The sequence below is a fragment of the Rutilus rutilus genome (genome assembly GCF_951802725.1).
Source record: "Rutilus rutilus genome assembly, chromosome: 2".
NCBI classification, from domain to species: Eukaryota; Metazoa; Chordata; class Actinopteri; order Cypriniformes; family Leuciscidae; genus Rutilus; species Rutilus rutilus.
Window position 1 is genome coordinate 28,715,736 of NC_140210.1, and position 16,252 is coordinate 28,731,987.

Genomic DNA, 16,252 nt, shown 5'->3' on the forward strand with positions numbered 1-16,252 from the left:
TCGCAACCGGCTGTCACCTGTTAATGCCGAGCGTCTTGTTTTTCTGAAAGGAAACTCTCATTTCATGTGAAAGGTTAGAGGTTATATGTTAATTTAAGTATGATGCAGGAAATGTGTGTGATTTTTTTCTTAATATTTTTCATAATATTTGGCTACTTTTCTAATCGTAGCCTATTGTTATAAACGAAACAACAGCTTACTATTCATGTTTATTGAGTAAATGTCCAATAACATTAATTTCAGTTAAGTCACCAAACATATTCTGATAAAAAAAGAAAGAAAAAAGAAAAACACTTTTCTTTGCATTGTTGCACTTTTATTGAAAGGTTTTGGTTTGTACTTGGGGGTAGCCTACTTTATGGGATTATAAATCTAAAATGCTAATATTTTGGATATTGATTGGATCTTGAAATAGGGTAAACATGGGCCTATGGTAATTGTCAAAATAGTTTTTCCCTCTTGTCATCCTGGCATAATGATGCCTATTCTTTTTTTTTTTTTACAGTTAAAATAAAATAAATTGAAAAATACACTGTTGTGGACGTTGTTTACTTCATTAATGTGTTTACTGTGTTAATGGACTGAGGATGGGAGTAGGATTCGGTATTCGGTTTAGGATTCGGCAGAATCTTAACCAGTGGATTCGGTATTCGGCCGAACCCCAAAAATCTGGATTCGGTGCATCCCTAGTACAAACACATAAGTCACTAAAGGTACTACACCAGCTGAAGGTACGCTGTTAAGGAGGCCCAGAAAGGGCTAGTGACTCAATAGCATATCTAGACTCTTGCAGAAAATCCATGAAGCAGACTGCTTACACAAGCCTTTCAGCTTGGCATAGCTCCTGTACAGAGCCCTAAGGAGCAACTTACTCAACATAACAACCCTTTTGACAAGGGGAGTACTTAATTATGCATTAAAGTAGCCAGACTATCAAGGGGGCTATAGATAAAACATACCACTAGGCATGTGCTTGGAGCTCTAGGGAGCAGAGTACTTTATATTAGAACACTCTAGACGAGGGGAGTACCAATCCAGCTCAACCTGAGAATAGCAGGTGTTTAAGGACGCCTGTGGCACAGAGCTCTAGTAAGCAAAGCACTCTCTAAGATAACCGTTAACCGAGAGGAGTACTACTATGCTTGACCCGACGCGACACAGACCTTAAAGAGTAGAGGGCTGAACAATAATAATGCTCTCAACCAACAGAAGGCCTAACCATACTCTTTGTTCCAAAGACAGATACTGTCTATGCAGAGCTCTGGGGAGCGGAGGCCAAAATGAGTGAAAGCATAACAACACTCATACCTATGATATGATAGTTCCATACTGTTTTAGGAACTCTCAAATGAGAGCCTGAATTATGTAAATACTAATAACATTGCTATCCAGAGCTCTGGAGTGCAGAGGCCTCAACAGAATGACTCTCTATAATGAGAGGAAGCCTAGCAACACTCAGTGCCAGAAAGACAGTAGTAGAGGAGGCTATAAGTAGCCTACTACACCATGATTGCTCTCTGTGAAAAGCTCTATGGGGTATTGACCTCAGCAGAGGTGCCTCTCTAAATGAGAGGTTTCTCTTTTAAGGGTCAACTTTGTTGTTTAAATATACCTGAAACTCTGGGGGAGCCAGGAACTCAGCAAGACGACTCCAAGCTCAACCCTAAAGTGTAAACTTGAGGAGGCTATCGGGCCTGCAACTCCAAGTTATTGTCTAAGCACAGCACGGGCCTAAGCAGAACGACTCTCACAGTGAGAGGAGGCCAAAGAACTGAAGACTACTCTAGTGGCAATCCAAGCTGAGGAGACTCTAGAAAGAGCCTGCACCTCCAGCTACTGTACAAGCACAGCATGATGGCAGGAGCCTCAGCAGAACGACTCTCAAAAAGTAGAGTAGGCTATTATAAGGAATCACTGAGGCGTTCCCCAGTAGTGTCTTAGGAAGCAGTGCAAATTCCCATTTGAAAAGGAACAGGAATAACACTTTATAGACCACACCTGAGAAAATGGCACCATCTGGTAAAAAAAAAAAAAAGTGTCAACATAATGAAAGCCTATTAACAATGATTGCATCATTTTATAGTTATATGGCCCTGGGATTAAAAATTGCAGTTTTAATGGATTTCCGTGGGGACATTTTTGTCCTTACATTCCTGAGTGTAACTATTTTGTGTACCTACTACCTAGTGTAAAATATATTGGAAATGGGAAATGGGCTGAAATAGTAAAATTTCAATAAAAATACGCACCTGTGCCAAAATGTATGCAGTTGGGATTAGCACAGGCAAATAGATAAAAAAAAAAAACGACACTGAAAATGACAAAAATGTCGATAAGGTCGCACACGGGTTAATTAGGATTGGAACTGAACTGTGCAGGATAGTCACTCTCTTGGAACAGGATTTGACACCCCTGCTTTCATTTGACTGATTATTTCAGCAATCACCTGCTGGCCCATGTCACATTTTTAAGGACATTATATAAAAGATGCCAATATAAAGGTTTTTCTCAGCATATCTTCCTAAAATTTCATAAAAAAAATTCATATATATATATATATTCTGTCCCTTAAATGTTGTTTAAAACAACCACAAATTGATGTGAAATCTTTTAATCTATTTGACCTCTTTCAACATTACAGTGAACATAATCAATCATCGCCTTCCTGTGGCTTTCTGACCCCTCAAGCATATGGTCGCATTTTTCCATTCACCATGACCTACTGTCAGTGCCTGCCAGACTGATTATTGCTATCCTCAAATAACTTGCATGAGAAACACAACACGGTTCCCTTTAGAGGGAGTCATTCCTATGAGAAAATCTCATTACTGGAAAGTTTTCTTTGGAAGAAAGATTTTGAAAAATTCTCCTTTTTGGTGTTTGTATTGTCTTTCTAATGCTGCATCATTTGTATTTTTGTTTTGCTATAATTCTGGACCTATTTTGCCATATAGTCATTTAATTTACTTCATCTCTCTTAAAAATAAATTTAAGTTTAATGAATTTAACAAATTAATATTTGTCATTAGGGTATACCAAAAACTTTTAAGCTGGCTATTATTAAACTGCTTGTTAAAAAAACTCAACTTGATCCAACAGAATTAGTCAATTACAGGCCGATCTCGCATCTACCTTTTCTGTCAAAGATATTAGAAAAGGCAGTATCCTCACAACTATGTTCTTTTTTAGAAAGAAATGGTATCTGCGAGGATTTCCAGTCAGGATTTAGACCGTACCATTGTACTGAGACTGCTCTCATTAGAGTCACAAATGATTTGCTCTCATCATCCAATCGTGGTTGTATCTCTCTATTAGTGTTACTCGATCTTAGTGCTGTATTTGACACTAACATTCTTTTGAATAGACTAGGAAATTATGTTGGCATTAGTGGAATTGCATTAGTATGGTGTAAATCATCTGACCGTTATCAGTTTGTAGTAGTAAATGAAGAGATGTCATATCGATCACAAGTTCAGTATGGAGTACCACAAGACTCAGTTCTAGGACCGTTGCTGTTCACTCTGTACATTAGGAAGCATGGCATTAGTTTTCACTGTTATGCTGATGATACTCAGCTCTATATTTCTTCACACCCCAACGAAACTTACCAATTCACAAAATTAACGTAATGCATAGCTGATATAAAAAACTGGATGACTAGTAATTTACTACTTAATTCTAAAAAAGAGATTCTGATTAGAGATTCTAATTATTGGACAAAAAACTTCCTCACGTAATAACCTAGAATATTTTCTAACACTTGATGGATGTTCTATCAAGTCTTCATCGTCGGTTAGGAACCTGGGTGTGCTCTTTGATACCAATCTTTCATTTTTAATTTCACTTAAATGGCAATGAAGATTACCTATTAATTGTCGTTTAAGTGAAATTACTGAACTTAAATATACGAGCTTGATAAAAATGATCATTCTAGAAGAAAATTTCAGATGGCACTTAAAGGCTTTTGCATCTGAACTCTTCATATATATATATATTTCAGAATTATTAGATTATTAGAATTATTCAGCATACCACATAGGCATAAATGATTATATTTCATCAATAAATTGGATTAAAAACATATAGCCTAATTAGATTTAGAAGTTAATGCAAAAACTGTCTTATGTGCAAGTTTACATGTTTGCATACCATTTGTTATTTGAGTGTTGATTATCATATCTGAAAATAAATACAGTAACTGAATTTAGGCTAATAGTTTAGGGTCTGTTGTTAACGTTTAATATTATAGTAATGTGTAAGTAAGGGCTCCATACATATACATTATATATGTGGTTCATCAAATCCTCTCAGAATACAAAAGAAAAAAGAAAAAAGATTATTGAACAAAAATAAATTGCATTGGTTTTACTGGGGTGGAGGGAGTTAAATTTTTAGGCATCCGGTGACTTCTGATCGGGAAGATAACAAGTGCTACAGCCAAATGTGGAGCACCTGATAATAAATCCACAAAAAGAGAGTAATGTGACACATTAGTTTAGTTTAGTTTAGTTTAGTTTATTTGTTTATTTGAGCAGTAAACATTCTGCTCAAAAGGAGTGGGCCGAAGCAAAAGAGCTTATAAGCGCCCACCCCCAAAATTAATACAATAAAAATGCTCATTTCACTATAGTACAAAGGATCATAATGCAAAAGCAAAAAAAAAAAAAAGCAAAAAAAAAAAACCTTGATTATATACACTTGCAGTATCTGATCATGGTAGAAATACCCCTAGTGGCAACTCATTTCTTCTTCTCTATACTTTTCAAAAATCTTTTGTTTGTATTTATATTTGACCAGGTTGATGTTTGGACATCATTTCATCTCCATCTCTAAATTATTCCACAATTGTACCCCATTAACTGTAGGGCTAAAACTTTTCAAAGTTGTGCTATGTTTCTGAGTCCTAAAGTTTAATTCATCACGTAATTCATAACAACCAGTACGTTCTTGGAACCTTATTTGTATTTGGCTTGGTAACAATTTGTGCCTTACTTTGTATAGCATCTGTACTGTTTGGAACTCAACAATGTCACAAAACTTCATGATTTTTGATTTGAAAAATAATGAGTTTGTGTGGTCCAAAAACCCAACTTTATGAATTAATCGGATAACTCTTTTTTGCAGCATTACTATTGGTTTTAATATGCTTTTATAAGTACTACCCCATACCACAGAACAATAATGTAAATAGGGCAAGATCAGAGAACAATATAAAGTATGCAGAGCTTTGATGTTTAAAATGTGCTTTACTTTTGAAATTGTTATGAAATACTTATGAGAGTTCCAAGTAATTCTATCATCTATAATTACTCCAAGGAATTTGATTTCATGCACCCGCTCCATAACAACACCCGCTATCTGAATTGCTTCCTGAGCATTGGAATTACAGTTGCCAAATATCATCATTTTGCTTTCCTCAGATTTAGTGATAATTTATTTTGTTTGAACCACTTATTAACACGTTTAAGTTCCAAGGTAACAATTTGACACAGTTGTTGTAAATCGTCTCCTGATGCAAAAACATTTGTATCGTCTGCAAACAAGATAAATCTAAGTATTTGAGATGTTTTACAAATGTAGTTTATGTACATGTTAAACATACATTCAAACATTGATGAGACCTGACAGTGATGAACAGAAAGAAAGGAACGTCTCGGTTACGTATGTAACCCTCGTTCCCTGAGTAGGGAACGGAGACGTTACGTCGGATGACGACGAATGGGGTTTCGCTTAGAAATCCTATCATCTTCGAGTATTAAAACACGAGCCAATGGCAATGAAATGCCATGGGTCTGCGGAATTTGCATAGCGTAACTCCGCCCCACGCAGGGGGTATATAAGGAAGTGCGCGAGCAACATGCAGACTATGTCTTCGCTGAGGAGCCGAGACTGAACTCAGGCGTTCCAGCGGTACAGCGGAAGTGGCAGGGAGACGTAACGTCTCCGTTCCTTACTCAGGGAACGAGGGTTACATACGTAACCGAGACGTTCCCTTTCGTTGTCACTCCGAGTTACGTCGGATGACGACGAATGGGGTTCCCAGTGTAATCACGCCACCTCTCGACTGTCTTCCAGTGCCCTGCGTAAGTCTGAGCTCCCTGTCGTGAGACTGGCACGGACGAAGGACTCCTACTTAACACAGGAATACCAAGGTACACTGGGAAGCATATCTCAGTGGAAATATGCAATCATGCCCAACCCGAAGGGGGGGACTTGGAAAACACATATGACCCCGAAGGGCTGCATACGGAGTCACTGGGGTGTCCAGCCGCAGGTGGAATATTTCAACCCCAGGGGTGGCAAGGTGGCTTGCCAAGGGAAAGACACATGCTCAAAGAGGCTTACAGTGGAATACACATGTGGGGGTCGCCCGGAGGGGGAACCATGCACATGGAGGCACCTAGCCAAGCGCGAAAGCTGCCGGTGGCATAACTCTGGCGTTGACGTCAACAGTGCTGGAGGAGACTCAGGGCTTATGAGGCTCACCTGAGGAAATATCGCACGTATCCCGTCCGTGGAGAGGAATGGCGAGCAAGCGAAGACACCTGAGCAGAATCTAGCACCGGCTAGTTGAAGCGAGTACATGAGAAGAAACTGGCTCAACTCGGAGATTGTAGAATCTCGCGAAAGTATTAGGTGTCGCCCAGCCTGCAGCTCTGCAGATGTCTGTTAGCGAGGCGCCATGCGCTAGAACCCAAGAGGATGCCACACTCCGGGTGGAGTGGGCCGTCACACCAAGGGGGCACGGTCGACCTTGCTGCTGCTGTCCACTATCCAGTGAGACAACCTTTGCTTCGAGAGAGCCTTTCCCTTCAGCTTCCCACCATGACAGACAAAGAGCTGGTCTGAGGTCCTGAAACACTGCGTTCTGTCTACGTAAGCACGGAGGGCGCGTACTGGACAGAGCAGTGCCAAGTAGTGTTGCTTTCGTCAACGAAAATTATGACTAAATATCGTCGTCAACGAACCTTTATCACGTGACGAAAACGAGACGAGACGCAACGTAAATGCTGATCATGTGACGATAACTATAATTAAATGTATAATGCAATATCGTTGACGAATAAAAACGAGACTAAATGTGGTTTACTAAATAAAAACTATGCTAAAATGTCTCTTCATTTTCGTTGACCAAAACGAGACGAGACGAAATGTTATAACGTTATTTCGTCTCGTTTAGTCGCAGTATTTTTGCAGTATTTCTGTTTCCTGTGTCTCCCATTCGGGAGGCTGCATCAGGTTGCACTGCGCAGACGCAGGCGACGTCACTTCCTCAAGCCTCACTCGCGGCATTATTTAGATATTTAGACTGCGGTGAGTGTCATGGTTAGTGTATGTAAACGACAACAAAGTTAAGTCTATTAGTGTGACAGAGAGAAAGGGTCCGATGGCCGGCCAGCTGGGGTTCATCTTTGGAAGAAAAAGAAGAAACGACATTTGGAAAAACTTTCATTACATAGAAGTGGAAAAGAAAACGGAATGTGTTGTGAAAAAAGATGGGGAGAAATGCGGCCACAAAATCACAGGAAAAAACACCACAAACCTTAAGAGACATCTCAAGGCATTCCATAATGAAATTGAGGTAAGTCAAAAGACATTAACATAACGTTACTTTCTATATTATAAAGCTCATGCCAAGCCAACTCATGAGGCTGTGGTTAATGCGTCTCATTTTAACGTTAGCTTTAGACGTTAGCCACTGGAGCTGAAAACGACTGAGACAAACGTGTGTGACTAGCGTGTGTGTGTATATTTGTTTGTGAGAGAGTGTAAAGTGAGTTAACGTGTGTGTGTGTGTGTGTGTGTGTGTGTGTGCGTGTGTGTGTGTGTGTGTGTGTGTGTGTGTGTGTGTATTTGTTTATGTGAGAGAGTGTGAAATGGGTTCTTAGTTTATACCTGACTGATTGACATCCCTTGTTGGCCAAATACTTTAGCTAGTTTTTTCATTCACATAGCAATCACTCTGAACTGAATTTGGCATCAACAACATGACTTTGAATACCTTATTCTAGACCAAAATATACATTTAAACAAATGGTATTGGCATTAAAGGGATAGTTCACTTCAAAATGAAAATTCTGTCATCATTTACTCACCCTCAAGTTGTTTCAAACATGTATGAATTTCTTTCTAATGCTGAACACAAAGGAAGATATTTTGAAGAATGTCAGTAACCAAATAGTATATATTTTTTTCCTACTATGAAAGTCAATGGTTCCAGTTAACTGTTTGGTTACTGACATTCTTCAAAATATCTTCCTTTGTGTTCAGCATTAGAAAGAAATTCATACAGGTTTTAAACAACTTGAGGGTGAGTAAATGATGACAGAATTTTCTTTTTGAAGTGAACTATCCCTTTAACGTGCCTGTCGAGACTACTGCTTAGATGACTTTTGTTTTGATTATGTAGACTTTTTTTTTTTTTTTTATGGACAGTCAAGTCACTCACTCAGAGGTGAATTTACTATAGTAAAAATCATAGCAAAGATTTATGCTACTTAATATTTACAACCGTTTTCCAGAGGCTGCATCTGTCCTGACATTGTATCTGATCCTGTGCTAGATTCCAGAAATAGCACCAGTGAAGCAAGTCCCACCCAAGAAGATGGACAAGCCAACTAGTGCTCAGGATTTCTTTGCCACAAGGAGGTACAACGACAACTCCCCAGAGCAACGGACCAAAGAGGAGGGGATTGCACAATGGATAGGCCGCACAGGACTCCCAGCAAGAATTGTTGAAGATGAGGAGTTCATCGCCATGATGGCAAAAATGGACAAAAAGTTCAAAGTGCCAAAAAGACATAAAATTTTAAACTTGATTGACAAAATGTACAAAGAGGAGAAAGAAAAGATCAAACAAAACCTGGCCACAGCACGCAGAATAACTACAGGGTTGGATATTTGGACTAAAAAGGGGCTTACAGCATCCTTCCTGGGAGTCAGTGCCTGTTACTTCAACCCTGAAGACAACAAGGCTGAACACAAACTCCTGAACCTGAAGGAGATGGTTCACCCTCACACCGCAGTGTCGATTAGTACACTTGTGGAGGAGTCAATGGAAGAATGGGGGATCCCCAGAGAGAAGGTCCTTACAACGATTACTGACAATGGCAGCAATATGGTGGCTTCGTTCCACACACATGCAGAAGTTGCCACAACTTCTGAAGAGGACTCAGAGGCAGAGCACGACGATGACTATGAGCATCAGGAAGGGGAGGATGACAGGTAACGTAAGTCTGTGTATGAAAATATGCTATTAATTAGGAATCAGAATCCGCTTTATTGGCCAGGTTTACAAGGAATTTGACTCCGGTTAGTCTTTGCTCTCAAAGTACACAACAAACACTTTACATATAAAGAGTAAAAACACAAGGGGACAGTAAGAAAAATAAATAATACTATATACAATATAATTAATTCAACATTTATGTAACTTGTTATTTATGAATAAAAAATAATTCCATAGAAAGTTAAAAGATTAAAAATTATGCTATTAATTCATTCAGCATTTATGAAACTGGTCATAATTTAATTTCATATACATAGAGACTAAATATGTTAATAGGAAGTTAACTACTAAAATTATTTAATTTGGTTCAATAATGTAAGGGCTAAAATGGTTAAATATGTGCATTTGTTTTTTCATGTAGATACGACTACGGAGCCATAGAGAGGACCCCATGCGTGGTTCACACTTTACAGCTTGTAGTGAATATGGTCCAGAAGGAACCCCCAATCCAAAGGCTGTTGGATAAAGTGAGGCACTTGGTGAACAAATTTAGGAAGTCATCTGTCGCCACAGAGCGGCTGCTGCAGAAGTGTGCTCTGGTTCTGGTAAAAGACTGTCCCACCAGGTGGTCAAGTTGCTTTGCTATGATTTTGCGCTGTCTTGAAGTCAAGGAGCACCTCACAGCTGTGGCTGAGTCCATGGGCTGGGACAGCCTGCAGCCCAGTGAGTGGCAAAAGATCGGGATGCTGAGAGACCTTCTTTTGCCATTTGCGGAGCACACTAAGTCACTTGAAAGTGACACTCAATCACTTTCCCTTGTTGTGCCAGCACTCCTGGATCTCAAAAACCACCTGTCGGAGTTCTCGCTTGCACATGGGAGAACCTACAAAGATGCAGCTACTCTGGCTCAGAAGATGCTGTCCAGCATGGATAGGCGCTTTAGTGTGTTTCTTGACATAACGGCTGACAACTTCTCACCACTTCCTGCAGCAGCATGCTTTGTGGACCCTTGTATAGCTGAAACCCTTCTGGAAAATGATGACAATGAAGTACAGAATCTTGTCAGAAAGGCAGAGGACTACATTGCTCATCTTGTGCCACAAAGAGTGCAAGTACGAGAAGAGCAGTGTACCGATGATGAGCAAGTCGCAAATGAGGGTACAGGGGCTCCAGAGTCAACCCCTGCAAAACGGTGTAGATTTAAATTCTTCAGTGCTAATCGTCCATCGAGGCCCAAGACAGCCAAGACAACAAACATTAGGCAGGAGATTTTAAAATATAAAGAAGGGCTGTCCGAGTCGCACAAGACTGCTGCTACTAGTGCTGAGGTTGAGGAATCCGGCATTGAGTATTGGTTAACTCAGTGTTGTTCCACTGCGTTTCCAACACTGAAACCTCTGGCCTTGGACCTCCTGGCGATGCCAGCCTCTCAGGCATTTACAGAGAGGGTCTTCAGTGTAACTGGTTACCTCTCTTGTGGTCGCAGGAACAGGGCTAGGACAATTTTGGAAAGAAGCACTTTCCTCAAAGTAAACAAGCCTAAGTAGTAGTTAATGTCTGGCCTGAACAAGAAGCATGCATACTGTACACACACACACACACACACACACACACACACACACACACACACACACACACACACACACACACACACAGAGAGTTTCTGTTGAGACTGCTGGTTATTTGTTTCAGTAGTTGGCATAATTCAATACTGTTTGTTCTTTTCTATGCAGCCAGTGCTTCCTATCCATCTCTAAGGTCCAAACCATTTGTAGTGTTATAGTAGATTTTTGTAGTGCAAAATCTGACTTCAGATTACAATACAAGTAACAGACACACACATTTTTTAGTTTTTTACATTTTTTTTACACATTTGCACTTTTTAGTATGTTATTGTAGCTCGAGCATTCAAGAACCTTGTTTCTCTTTATGTTAAACTTGAATGTATTATTTTTTTTCTGGCATTGTCATGTGATGCTATTTTATTTATTTTATTTAAATTTTATGTGTGTGTACTTCTAACATGTTTGGTTGGTAAAATAAATATGTTGTAAATTCAAATCAGAGCGCCTGGAATGGATGTATTCTTGAGTCTAAAAGGTAACAATAATATAATAAGATAACCTTGTTTGAAATGGGTTTGGCTAAAAGAAAATTTTGGTTTCGTCTATACTACTAGGTATTTACACTATATTGACTGGGTTAAATAGAATTGCATTATTAAAAGAGGCTAAAATACAATTTTCACTGACTAAAACTTGACTAAAAATGTCATCAGTTTTCGTCGACTAAAACTAGACGAAAATAGTCATGGATAATTCTGACTAAAACTAGACTAAAATGCTCAGACTTTTAGTCGACTAAAACTTGACTAGACTAAAAAGAGTATGAACGTGACTAAAACTAATAAAAACTAAAATGACAGCTTGACACAAAGACTAGACTAAAACTAAAATTAAAACAGGCCGCCAAAAACAACACTAGTGCCAAGGCTGGGTCTGCCTCCTCCAAGGGCAGCGCTTGCAGGTTCACCACCTGGTCTCGAAAGGGTGTGGTGGGAACCTTGGGCACATATCCAGGCCGGGGTCTCAGGATCACGTGAGAGATAGCCGGCCCGAATTCCAGGCACACTTCGTCAACCGAGAATGCCTGCAGGTCCCCTACCCTCTTGATGGAGGCCAATGCAACCAGGAGCGCTGTCTTCATAGACAGGAACTTAAGCTCCACTGATTGCAGGGGCTCAAAGGGAGCACTCTGCAGGGCAGTTAGAACCACTGAGAGGTCCCAAGAGGGAACGAGAGGAGAGCGAGGAGGATTTAGTCTCCTCGCTCCTCTCAGGAACCTGATGATCAGGTCGTGCTTCCCCAGAGACTTACCTTCAACTGCATCGTGATGTGCGGCAATAGCGGCAACATACACTTTCAGGGTGGAGGGAGACAGCCTTCGCTCCAACCCTTCTTGCAGGAAGGAAAGCACGACACTGATCGGGCATTTCGTGGGTTCTTGCTGTTTAGAAGAACACCAGTTGACGAAGAGGTTCCACTTCAAAGCATAGGCATGTCTCGTGGACGATGCTCTAGCGGAAGTGATGGTAGCCACCACCGCTGGTGGTAGGGTACTCAAACCTACCTCCTCCCGTCCAGGAGCCACACGTGGAGGTTCCAAAGATCGGGACGAGGGTGCCAAAGGGTGCCCCGTCCCTGAGAAAGCAGGTCCTTCCTCAGAGGAATTGGCCAGGGAGGTGCTGTCGCGAGGAGAACTAGTTCTGGGAACCAGGTGCGGTTGTGCCAATACGGGGCAACCAATATTACCTGCTCCTCGTCCTCCCTGATCTTGCGCAAAGTCTGCGCAAGGAGGCTCACTGGGGGAAACGCATACTTGCGTAGGCCCCGCGGCCAGCTGTGCGCCAGTGCATCCGTGCCGAGCGTGCCCTCGGACAGGGAATAAAACAGGTCGCAGTGGGACGAGTCGTGGGAGGCAAACAGATCTACCTGTGCGTCTCCGAACTGATCCCAAATCAGCTGGACCGACTGGGGATGGAGTCGCCATTCTCCAGCGAGAGGCCGAACTCGAGACAGCTCGTCGGCCGCCTGGTTCAGGTGTCCCGGGATATAAATGGCTCGAAGCGACCTCAGATGCTTCTGACTCCATATGAGGAGGTGGCGGGCGAGTTGCGACATACGGCGGGAGCGTAGACCACCTTGATGGTTGATGTACGCTACTGTGGCGGTATTGTCTGATCGGACTAGTACGTGTTGACCCTTGAGCAACGCTCGGAAGCGGTGCAGGGCAAGGCGTACGGCCAGCAACTCGAGGCAATTGACATGCAAAAGGCGCTGAGGACCTGTCCAGGAACCTGCAGCAGCATGTCCATTGCACATGGCACCCCAGCCCGTGGTGGAGGCATCTGTGGAGACAACAACATGCCTGGAAGCTCGTTCTAAGGGCACTCTAGCCCGTAGAAAATTGAGGTTCGACCACGGGGTGAAGGTCTGACGGCAGGTCGGAGTCACTGGGACTCGGAGCGTGCCGTGTTGCCATGCCCACCTTGGGACTCGATCGTGAAGCCAAAGCTGAAGCGGTCTCATATGAAGCAATCCGAGCGGCGTTACTGCGGCTGCGGATGCCATATGCCCCAGGAGCCTCTGAAATAGTTTCAGTGGAACCGCATTCTTGCCCTTGAATTGGCGAAGACAAGTCAGCAGTGACTACGCGCGCTCGCTCGTAAGCTGCGCGCACATGGCGACCGAGTCGATCTCCACACCGAGAAAAGAGATCCTCTGCACGGGGCAGAGTTTGCTCTTCTCCCAGTTGACCCGAAGGCCCAGACGAGCTAGGTGCCGGAGCACAAGGTCCCTGTGTTCGCAAACCTGGTCTCGAGAGTGAGCTAGGATCAGCCAGTCGTCGAGATAGTTCAGGATGCGAACCCCGTGTTCGCGTAGGGGAACAAGGGCTGCCTCGACAACCTTCGTGAAGACGCGAGGAGACAGGGCTAACCCGAAAGGGAGAACCGCGTACTGTATGCCTGTCCCTCGAAAGCAAACCGTAGAAACGGTCTGTGTCGAGGAAAAATGGAGACATGGGAGTAGGCGTCCTTCAGGTCGATCGCTGCAAACCAATCCTGCGGCCGCACGCATTCGAAAATGCGTTTGGCCGTGAGCATCTTGAACGGCGTCCTCTTTTTTGAAGGGAGCGGTTCAAGACGCGCAGGTCCAGGATTGGTCGTAACCCACCGGATTCTTCGGTACAATAAAGTAGGGGCTGTAAAACCCAGACTTCATTTCGGCTGGAGGGACAGTCTCGATCGCACCCTTCGCCAGTAGGGTAGCGACCTCCGCTCTCATGACAGGGGCATTGCCACCGGCCATAGTGAGCGGATTCCCCTGAGGCGGGGAGGAGACCACGCGAATTGAATCACGTAGCCGAGCCTGATGGTTCTCCGACCCGGCGGGACAGTCCGGAAAGCTCTAGCCAGGCCTCCAGAAACTGCGCCAGCGGGGTTATTCGAACCACAGACGTACTGTCGGGGGTGCAGCGAGGCGGAATGACCTGCCCAGGCGTGGGTGGCATAGTGGCCCGGTGCGGGGGCACGGCCATAAACCGCGTCCTGCCAGAGGAGGCCAGGGGAGGACCAGCGTCCCACGGGGGCGTGCTCTGGCAGGGGTCTGGCGACAGAGGGGGATGAGAGGAGCGTGGCCCGTGGGCGGCGCGTGCTGTCATCCACAGCCTCTTGGGGCTCAGAGAAAGAGCATTAGTTCTTTTGTAGAGATCTTCACCCAGCCCTCAAGCGGGGGAAGGAGTGGTCCTGCTACCAGCTCCTGAAGAACTGAGCCCTAACTCCAAGCTGCCTGTCTCAGGTTTGTGCTGCTCAGCCAGGTGTTAGCCGGCTAAGGGGCAGAGACAGGCGGTGCCAGCCTCCAGCGACCCCCTTGTGCTCAGGCCAGTGAAGGCTCGAGGGGAGGAGCCGCAAGGAGGCGGCGTCGGTGGGAAGCAGACTAAGCAGACCACACCGACGGATGACCGTCAGTGCAGAAGCCTCAGTCTGCTTGTGGATTGATCAAAGACTGTTGGGCGCAGTCCTCAACCACCCCGCCGACCAGGCTGCCCGCCTCAAGGTGCTGCTTAGGCTGGTGTGGCAGTCTAAGGGGCGGAGACGGGCAGCGCCGCCCTCCTGCGGCTTCCTCCTGCTCAGGTCCGTTTGCAGGCCAGAGGGGAGCAGCCGCATGGAGGGGGGCTTGGCGGGAAGCAGACTGAGGAGGCCGCACGGATGGATGACCATCGGTGCCGGACCCGAGTCTGCTTCAGGTGGTCGAAGCCACACCGCCAAAGAGCTCAGCCTGGGACATGGGGGAGCTGAGAAAATGAATTCTCAGACCCTGCCACATCAACCTGGCTAAGCCCATGTCTGGACCACATAGTGGACATCACCTGACCCAGGATCACGCAGGTACCGATGTCGCCCGAGAGCGAGGTCAGTAGTGTGCGTGGCGGAACAACCAGGCCGGGCATGGGAGGCATAGCGTCCCAGCATAGGGGCGTGGTTAGAATTTCCGCGTTCTGCCAGGGTTGGCCAGGGAAGGACTAGCGTTCCACTGCGGCCGGTTCGACAGAACTCCCGGGACAGCACTGCATCGAAGGCGCAGGCGACACACAGCACTGCATGACCGTGCCACTATAGTGACAGGGAACATACAGACCATGATCGCCGTGCGATCGAAAGCAGCGAAGGCGGAGGACACCCGCGGGCCGCGAAAGTCACGTGGAGTCTCGCGCAGCGCAGGCGTCCTGATGCACGTCCGGGAGAAGCTTACAGCGCTCGGGGGGAGGGCGGGGCCACTCCAGCCGATGCTTTCAGCTGCCCGGGAAAGCATGGCTGACAGCTCTGGATCGGTCCCGGCAACGATGGCACTCCCGTGGGAGGCAACGCAGTCGAAACTTCATTTCCAGAGGAATCAAGCCCGCCTTGTGATGCTGTGAGTGCATGGTCTGCAATGTGGAGGGGGGTGTGGCCCGAGGAATTGAATCGTCGGTTGTTGTGCCACACCAAACCCTCAGATCACCCTGGCCACCAGCCAAAGTATCCCTTCTTGAGGAAGAGATAAATTGGGGTGTGGCAGAGGGGACTCTACTCACATGGAGATCATTGAGTCTTGATCTATAAACATCGCGATGGTCATGTTCCCGCAATGAAAACATGACTCATCAACGAGCGCTGCCAAGCGTGATAAAGCCCAACACGCAAAACAGCGCTCGCGACCGTTAGGCAGATGACTGACGCACACACATCCAGAAAATACACGGGCGAACCGTCTTGAAAAAGACGTGCCGCGTGCAGCTCTTTTTAGAGAGTGGAAAAGCTCAGCAGAGTGCTGAAGCACCCAGGGAGAAACACACTCACTGTCGGCAGATTACTGCACAAACCAGCAGCAGGAAATGCGATCTCGCTGGAAGCGCCGTCACACCAACACACTGAAGAGCCGCTCGTCTCGAAGAGATTTGAGATGACACTCAAAAGGCTTGTGG

The 16,252-nt window shown here is 44.7% G+C and overlaps 1 protein-coding gene across 1 annotated transcript; it reads left to right on the forward strand.

Moving 5' to 3' along the window:
• Positions 1-6,988: 6,988 nt before the first annotated feature.
• Positions 6,989-10,792, forward strand: LOC311286221 (zinc finger BED domain-containing protein 4-like). The gene is made up of 3 exons (XM_084402335.1): positions 6,989-7,582; positions 8,564-9,225; positions 9,651-10,792. Exons 1-3 carry the CDS (start codon positions 7,388-7,390, stop codon positions 10,774-10,776), a joined length of 1,983 nt encoding a protein of 660 aa, XP_084258461.1. The 5' UTR covers positions 6,989-7,387; the 3' UTR covers positions 10,777-10,792.
• Positions 10,793-16,252: the final 5,460 nt, after the last annotated feature.

What these genes read in the sequence shown, in the direction of transcription:
- LOC311286221 (XM_084402335.1), top strand. Translation starts at nt 7,388, where the DNA reads ATGGCCGGCCAGCTGGGGTTCATCTTTGGAAGAAAAAGAAGAAACGAC. An exon ending in CATTCCATAATGAAATTGAG is followed by an intron (nt 7,583 to 8,563) that starts GTAAGTCAAAAG and finishes ATCCTGTGCTAG; the next exon opens with ATTCCAGAAATAGCACCAGT. An exon ending in CAGGAAGGGGAGGATGACAG is followed by an intron (nt 9,226 to 9,650) that starts GTAACGTAAGTC and finishes TTTTTCATGTAG; the next exon opens with ATACGACTACGGAGCCATAG.